General features: G+C 39.8%; 1 protein-coding gene across 1 annotated transcript in view; it reads right to left on the bottom strand.

Annotated features, from left to right (window-relative positions):
- Window positions 1–827: 827 nt before the first annotated feature.
- The window catches only part of LOC145412960 (akirin-2-like), a 31,712-nt gene continuing 23,239 nt past the window's right edge, over window positions 828–9,300 (bottom strand). The window contains exon 5 of the mRNA XM_080282782.1: window positions 828–2,229. Coding sequence (XP_080138908.1) covers window positions 2,219–2,229 — 11 coding nt within the window. The 3' untranslated portion in view covers window positions 828–2,218. The remainder of the gene's footprint in view (window positions 2,230–9,300) is intronic.

Raw genomic sequence — 9,300 nt, 5'->3', positions numbered from 1 at the left:
CTAAGAAACTAACAGAGGATCATACTGATGAATTGTTTGGAGCACCACAGGACATGGGTTGGGAGACCCCTTAGTAGTCAACATACTATTTGGTAGGTGACAGACTGAGTATCTGCCAGGTGAATGTGAAATGTACTGTGATTAAAAAAACAAACAAAAAGGGGGGGGGGAGATGGTTAGGTCATTGAGGTGGAAACAGGATTCTAGGGCTTGAATGATGAATGACTGATTGTCTGACCCACTGCTGAGTTTCCATTTCATTCCCATCCTCACAAGAGAAGAGCTTTATGTGATGAAATTCAAAACTTCTAGTTATCTTAGGAACATACCAAAACTGATTAAGATGTGTCCATGCAAGACAGAATTCTGTTAATGGCTAACTTTCCTCCCTCCTTTATTTGACATTATTTTGTCCTACATAATTATGGCCTACCACTTTCCCTGTCTGCATTATGGACATTATTTTGAATTAGGTATTCAACAACATCGAAGAGATACGAACTTTTTTGTTTTTCCCATTAACAAGTTTATTTCATCATACAAGTACAGTAAAAAAGTGAGAACAAGAAAATAAATAGTAAACAATAGCTCCTTATTTCAATAAGAATTCATGTTCTGAGGAAAAATTACCTTTACATATGAAGGGTAATGGAAAAAAAATATATTAAAGGCATTGATGCCATGAATATTTTATTATTTCTAAAATAAGAACTTACTGGAAAAGAATGTATTCATAAAATCCCCTGGCTACTGTATAACTGTGATGTTTGTACAGTAGTACTCAACACTAGTTTGTGAAAATGACAAGTGACAAATGAGTGAGTGTGTAAAAGTGCCACACAACAATGTCTAAGTGTTAAAACAGAAGAAAAACAAATACAGTACCTAACATCAATAACAATGCGTAAGAAACCAAACATTCGCTATCAAACCTAAGAAAAAAAAAAAAAGTCCTAACTTTCTTCAACAATGCATGACAGGGAATACACATCATGCTGAGTCACTCTCTCAAAACATGCACTATACACGAGATTTTTCAGACTTTTTGGAGCCTCACATTATATTTATATAATAATAATAATACTTAAAAAAAAAAAAAAAAAAAAAAAAAAAAAAAAAAAACAACAAAACAACTAGCTAGCCTAGATTTAAATTCCAGTGGTAAACCAATCATGTCAAGATTCATTGCAAACTAACACTACAGCCTTCCTCCACACACATGCAGGCCTCCCCACATCAGCAATGTCACCCAAAAGAACCTAACACCATATTATGCCTAAGAGTACACATTACCCACATTAGACACAACACCCATAAGTAAATTATCATACAACAGATCTCTGATAAAACAGCATAGGCGTGATATTGATTTGTATGGTGGGTTAATACTGCCCCCAGAATGGGGACTGTTTCTAATGCAGGAAGACATTACCAGGGTATCTCCTTCCATTCATTCTATTTCATTAAGAAAACTAGATTAAGTAGTAAAGGTTAGTAATATAATCTAAGCTTGAAGAAGCATGCCAAAAATAAATTTCATGTAAACTTAAATAAGCAATATGGAGCACTACCTAGGTTATTATTCACATAAAGGCAATGTGACTGCAGCTGTGACTGTCTTCCTGTACTAGAGTAGTTCTGAACAGGCTATCACAACCTTTCTCGCAGAAAGGGCTTTGACATACCTAAAACATATCAGGTATGGGACAGTTTCACTCCTCAAAGCACCTACTTACAGCAAGAAAAGTGTGAAAGGCATCTGACTGGTTAAGAGGGTATGTACACACAACAGATGAGGAATGCCACACAGTATGAGCACCACAAGTTAACTTGCGCTTGTCACTTGAAGCTGCCACTTCCGGTTGCCATGTAAACTTCCTCTACCTTTTAATTATTTGCTGTTTTTTATGTGCCTTGAGTCTTTGTCCTGGTTAAACCATGACTTGACATATACAGCCTTGAATGATATGGATATTATGTAATGTATCACTTATCCTACCAAACTCATCACTTTACTACAGTATATCACTGACAATTCCAAAAGAAAGTTTACATATCCATTTCATCCAGCAACCATTCACTACACGCACTTCTTGAACACTTAGAGTTCTTATATACAGGGCTAACATTTCCTGGTAAAAATTCTCCCAGCAACTTTTCGTCTTTCTTTGTACCTTCGAAGGCACATAGTCCATATCAAAACAGCATAGTTCATCCTTTAGGAAAGATCTGTAAAGAAAAGTATGAACATAATCAGAATCAAACCAATAAATAATTTTAGATTAATTACCAAAACTGCACTTGCATCAGTAAATACCTAGTGCAATGTCGACAAACAGTTATCAGAATTTACCTACGACGTTCAGCACTATAACTATCCTGAGCATCATCAATTATCCCATTCCAAGTTTTTTAAATAAATGGGATGGGTATGATCCCAAATGAAATTAAAGTTATTATCAGTGTTACCCTACACCTATGCACCTATTATTAACTTATCAAATTCTCAGCCTTCTACTCACAGTCTGTGCCATCCATTCATAACTAATCATTAAGTATAAGACACAGAATTTTTGTCCAGTCTTAAAGTACGAAAATGAGGTGCAATATCTTAAATGTACAATTTGCAAAATACATCCAATCAGTTCTATCCAATGTCAATTTTATTAATGTTGACAATTACCTTTCTCACATTCACTAATTTTACCAAGTGATCTCTCTGGCCTTCTAATCTAAGTCTCCTCCAATCTCCAACATCAATTAAGATCTCCCTTTACCACACTTTTTGTATCTATCATCTGTACAGTATGTGACTACAAGTACACTATACCCTATCCAGGTATTCCTCAACAACTATATTTTCTCTTTTTTCACTTTTGGCACTTGTTATGTGTTACCAATGCCTGGTGCTGTCTGATTATTTATTCCAGAATACTAAACATCAATTATTGCTGGGGGTGGGATGTTAACTTGGACTACACTGCATTATGGTGGACAATGTAGTTAAGGTGGCATCAGGGGAAAAAAGCAAAATCCTGACTGGCCTAAGCTGTGACACACAGTCCATACATTTTTCTTGTAATTCCATCACCCAATCCTAGTCTACTGCACCAGGAGTATAGGGGTCCAGGGCTACGATATTCAGTTCTAACATTTATGGAAAAGGTGAACAGCCTTACTCACCTCTAAATATCATTACTTGACCAATAAACTCAGCTACCCCTCAGATGGAAATCCCTACAGGCCCCATCTGGTTAGAGTGGCTTTTCTCACTAAACTACCATGTGTCCATTTGGTTATATGGTTACCACTCAATGTAATAAATGGTTTCATGAATTAGAGGAAAACATTTGGCTGATAATTCCATACATGTCACTCTATGCAATTACATATAAAGATAGCAATACATAAAGTGAGTGGATGTGGAGTGCACTCATCTAATAAATACTGAATTTGGGGGGTCAAACAATCTAAAATATTTACTGAACAAACAGCATTCAAAACTTATTGCATTTACATACGGTAAATTGGTGAAAGTATCCGAATTTTCCAGTCAACAAAATTCCAACAATGATTACCCTAGGCAGTAATATGCAGGAAAATGGTCTGGAAAACATTATATTGACAATGCATCATCTCAGTGGTGGATGGGGGTGCCCATCATCCACTCAATGTAGAGATGCCACATGATCTCTACACTGAATGACAAGCCAAATGATTTCCTGGGCCCGTACCCAGGAAGCCATTTACTATGCTGGGTGGTAACCATATAACCAGGGTTTTTGGCAGGTTTAAGTGTCCCCCAGATTCCCCTACCCAAAATCACTTAATCATAGCAGTCGTTTCAGAGGGCCTCGGAGGGCCCAATACCTGCCCAGAGCCTCAACCAAATGGGCAAACTCACATGGACATGTGGAATGTGAGAGGTGTGAATGAGGAAAGCAAGAGGGTGGAAGTGGTGAATGTGTTCAAGAGTGCGAGATATGCCGTGATGGCATTGTCTGAAACGAAGATGAAAAGGTGTGAAGTGGAGGAGTGGGAGGGTGTGAAATGTGTAAGACCGTGCATGAATGCGCGTGGAAGATGCATGGAAGGAGTTGCTTTGTTGATGAATGAGGTGTGGCACAGTGCAATGAGAGACTACAAATGTGTCAGCTCGAGGTGTATGTATGTCAAGTTCAAGTTTGAGAAGGTGAAAGTGGCGTTGATTGTAGCATATGCATGGTGTGTGGACAGGAGTGAGAGAAAGACAGGTTTGGGGATGAGCTGGATGAAGTAATGGGAGAAAAGCCCAGAAGCTATATGGTAACCATAATGGGCAATATGAATGGAAGAGTAGGCAATGGTCCTGAAGATAACATAATGGGTTGTAATGGAGTACCAGGAGAAAATAATAATGGGGAGCAACTAAAGGATATGTGTCAGGAGAGGAGGTTGTGCATTTGTAACTCGTATTTGAAACACAAAGATGCACATAAACATACATGGTATAGAGGAAACGGGGATCATGCTGAAAGAAGCTTGATTGATTATGTGCTCGCAGAGAGGTTGATGATGGGAATGGTAGCTGATACAAGGGATGTGAGAGGACAATGTGGAGGTCTGTCAGATCATATGACTGTGGTATGCAAGATCAAGCTGAGAGGAGTGAGGTGGATCAGCAGAGAGAGGAGCAGTCAGGGAGAACTGAAAGTTGAGAAGCTGAGAATGAAAGAAATGGCAAATGATAACAGGACCAAAGTAGAGGAGGAGTTTGAATCAGTGAATTGGAATGAAATGGATCTGGACAGCCTGTGGAATACATATAAGGACTGCTTAGTTAGGAATGCTAAAGCGGTGTGTGGTGTAGCAAGAGTAACAACAAAGAAGAAAGGTACAGCATGGTGTGATGATGAGGCTGAGAGAGCGGTGAAGGAAAAGAGGAAGAAGTGGCTAAAGTGGTTACAGGAGAAGGGTTCAGTTGAAATAAGAACTAAATATATTGAGAGCAAGAAGCACATAAAGAGACTAGTGAAGAGGAAAAAGAAGGAGTAAATGATGACCTAGGAAGAAAAATGAATGCGAACTACTCTGATAATAGGAGTTATTCTGGAAAGAGGTGCGGAAACGTAGAAGTGAAAGCAGAAAGAAATGTGATGGTGTGAAGGATGTAGGTGGTAGATTATTAAACCAAGAAGGATGAAGTAAGGACCAGATGGAAAGAATATTCTGAAAGCCTGATGAATGGGAATAGAGAGACCAGAGCGGCTCTAAACATGACTGGTTTTGGGGGTGTGCAGAGAAGGAATGTAGTGCCAGGAGACGGGACACTAGCACAGGTGAAGAGTGCTGTGAAGCGGCTGAAAAATGGGAAAGTAGCTGGGGCTGATGAGGCATATGCAGAGATGATTAAGTGTATGGGATAGGGTGGAATGAAGTGCTTGTTGGAGATAAATAAGAAGGCATGGATGAGTGAAACTGTGCCAGGAGAGTGGAAAAAGGCTGTGACTGTACCCCTGCACAAAAATAAAGGTGAACGTAGTGAGTGCAAGAATTATCGTGGCATGAGTTTATTGAGTGTGGTAGGGAAGGCATACGGAAGAATTATTATATAGAAATTAAGAGAGATATCAGAGGTCTTTGTGAGTGATGAACAGGGTGGCTAAGTGAATGGTTCATGATTGGTCTGGGCGTGCGACAAGGTTGTGTGATGTCCCCACGGTTGTTCAATATAGAGTAAATATGTATGGGGTGATGAGAGAAGTAAAAACACGAGTAATGGAGAAAGGGATGGCGTTGGTAATAAATTGTGATGGATGGAATATCTCAAATTTGTTATATGCTGATGATGCAGTACTGCTTGCAAATACAGGACAAGAACTTGGTGGGCTAGTGCAGAGTTTTGCTGATGTCTGTGGGCATCGTGCCTTTAGAGTAAATGCAGAAAAGAGTACAGTCACTTCTCACATAACGCGCGAATATTGTTCCTGGCAGGTCCCGCTTTATGAAAATTCCACATTATACAGCCATATGTTTACATGTTAAAGGGTTTCATGGTACCCAAGCCAGCCCCAACTTCACTTTTCAAGCAATTATCCAGGACTTTTCTCAGGGGATTTACCTACCTAAAAATGACTTCAGTACCCACAAACACTGGAGGATTCCTCAACTTGAGCTGAAGAGTTTGTGTGTGTTTATAGAGTCGACCGAAACTTCTTCCCATTCCCGTCGGTTGCAGTACATGACCAGCTACCTTTCCATCATAACAAGCGCTGGGTCAGATGAATAGCTGACTCGTTGACTTGGCACTTTTTGGCGATGGCACAATAACATTCTCTCTCCTTCCGCTTGATCACGTCAAGCTTCTGCTTGACCTGAGTGGCACAGGAATCAGGGTTGCCAACTCACATTTTCAAATGTCACTATGCTCATGCCTAAAAGTCGCTAATCATTCTATCAAAAGTCACTAATATTACTTCCCCCTCCCCCCCATATTTTTGTAACCAAGTTACAGCAGTTTTTTCTGCACAATACTGACAAAATAGGTCAAACATGGCCAGAGTGGCACAGGAATCAGGGTCACCAACTCACATTTTTAAATGTCACTATGCTCATGCCTATATGTCACTAACCATTCCATCAAAAGTCGCTAATATTACTCCTTACCCCCACATTTTTGTAATCAAGTTACAGTAGAAGTCCGATTTTCCGGCATCTATGGGACCAGGCAAGTGCCGAAATATCAAAATTGCCGAATTATCGAAAACCCTACCCACTCAGTACCTTATATGTTTCGGTGAACACTATCACCATTACTCATATCATTACATGTGTGTTTGGAGAGAGTACTGTATACTGTTTGATACTGTACAATACTGTAATGAATACAGTACTATACATGAATATGAAAAATAAAGAAATTAGTGAACATACTGTACAGTACACCCTCATTATCGACGTTTTTATTTATTGACGGATTTGATTATCGACGTTTTTTTTTGTCTCCTGGGAGTTAAATTATTATTATTAAAAAAATAAAAAAATAAAGAATTGTATTGGCACCTCCTAGCAAGTTTGCGCGCCATCCTGCCAGGTGTCTCTGGCTGCTCGCGGCATGTTCCCGCCGACCCAACAAACAACAGCATCAGTACACGTTTGTCTGTTGTTCTCATATCGTGTTCGGCCACATCTATCGTGCTTTCGCGATCATCAAGGCTCCGAAGCGCCATTGTAACACTCCAACTGGAAATAAGGCAGCTAAGAGAGCAAGGAAAGTACTTACCTTGGAAGTAAAGAATGAAATATTACAAAAACTTAGAAGTGGAATGAGCTATGCAGCGGTTGGTCGCGAGTATGGCATGAATGAGTCCAGTGTTCGTGGCATAAAATGGAGAGAAAAAGACATTAAAGATGCTCTGGCTTCGTGCACACCAGGATCGGCTAAAGTAACGATGCATGTGAGAGATGATGCCTTGGTGAAGGTGGAAAAGGCACTGAATATTTGGATTGAGGACTTAAACCGTCGACACGTGCCGCTAGACTCCCAGTTCATCAGAAACAAAGCAAAACAACTCTATGCTCGGTTTGCTGGTGAAAGCAGTGGTGTTGGTGAAGATAATGGTGATGAAAGTGAGGTAGGTGAAAATAGTGATGATGGTGATGAAAGTAATGACGATGGTGATAGGCCTGGTAATGTTGGTGCTTCTAGGCAAAAGAAATTTGCAGCCAGCAAGGGCTGGTTCGAGAATTTTAAGAAAAGGTATGGCCTACATAACATTAGGATGACTGGTGTAGCAGCTTCAGCAGATCAGATAGCAGGAGAATCGTACCCACGTGACTTTGCTGAACTTATAAGGGAGAAAGGGTACAGGCATGAACAAGTGTTTAATGCGGACGAAACACGCCTGTGGTGGAAGAAAATGCCTAAAAGAACATACATTTCGGAGGAGGAGAAAAGTGCGCCAGGCTTTAAAGCAGCAAAAGATCGTGTGTCTGTGCTGTTGTGTGGTAATTCAGAAGGACATATGATAAAACCCATGCTCCTGTATTATTTGTTATAATGTTAAAGACGAGTTGGATTTTTTGTCAATAAAGGATATTTCTTGCAAAAGTTAGGCAGAGATTAAATATGAAATATACGAGCATAAGGAGAGTTGAATTTTCCTAAAAGAAGATCCTAGCGAAAGCTAGGCTAAGATTCATCTTTGATAGCATAAACTGCCATACAGTCGTGAAAATTTAGGTCTGGGAGAAATGGAATATCAAGAATGAAAGGAAGCTCTTGAGAATGAAAGTAAATAGGAGAGCGTGGTCTCTCTGGTATGAGCTAGCAGCACCGGCGTGTGTTGTGAAGATCGGTGCGAACAGCTGATCTAACGTAACACTTGCCTCACACTCTCAGTTATTAGATGTATGAATGACCACCACTGCTGCTTTCGTTTTTTTTTTTTTACACACTCGGTTATGTAAACATATGGATGGCTACAACTGCTGGTTTCGCCTTTTATATTTAGATGGAGTGAGGTGTAAGTGGAGAGAGAAGTGATGATACAGCAGCCATTACAAGTTGAGGTCCAGTGTACGACCACTATGCATCAACATCAGAGATTATGCTATTTTTTCCATAATTCTTTACTTAATATAAGTAGTTTTATTATGATATTCAGTTTTTCAATTGCCTAACTAATTTATTTCTAAGAAACACTAAAACTAAACTGCATATTACATACGAGTGATTGAAGGGATACTAAAATATATAAATAAAGGGTACCTGACCAGACGAAAATCGGTATCGACGGTTTTAGGCATCGACGGGTATCTTAAGTACCTAACCCCCGTCGATAATGAGGGTGTACTGTATATAAATGTAATGGTACAGTAGGCCTACAAGTTCACATGCACTTACCTAAACTTATAGTAGGTTCCTTATTTACATATGTACAATAGAAGGGGTTGATTGGAGTCTGCTACTGCTGGAAGAAGTCCACATCTTATGTGTACGCTTCTTGCTAACACCAGTTAACTTTCCACACGTGGAGGCCATTTTCAAAGCACGCAGATGTTTATACTGTTCACAATACACGGCTGGTCCACTCAGGTGTTACAAAGCTCCTGTCTGATGTTACGGTGCTTACAGCACACTCGAATAGTAATTTCAGAGGTATTTCGGTACGAAGTTCACAAAGCACACAGAAGAATCAAGAGAAGTCGGCAGCAGCACGGCAACAACTCGGAAGAATGGCGAAACAGATTCTCTTTCCCATGCTAGACTCACTACATGTTTGTCCTCTCTTTATGCTATAGGAGAAAGAGCTAGCCTCT

The sequence above is a fragment of the Coenobita brevimanus genome, chromosome 94 (assembly GCF_032717465.1).
Source record: "Coenobita brevimanus isolate Jiangsu-jjx chromosome 94, ASM3271746v2, whole genome shotgun sequence".
Classification (NCBI taxonomy): Eukaryota; Metazoa; Arthropoda; class Malacostraca; order Decapoda; family Coenobitidae; genus Coenobita; species Coenobita brevimanus.
Note: the sequence above shows the minus strand (reverse complement) of the source record. Positions and strands in the feature narration are given on the sequence as shown.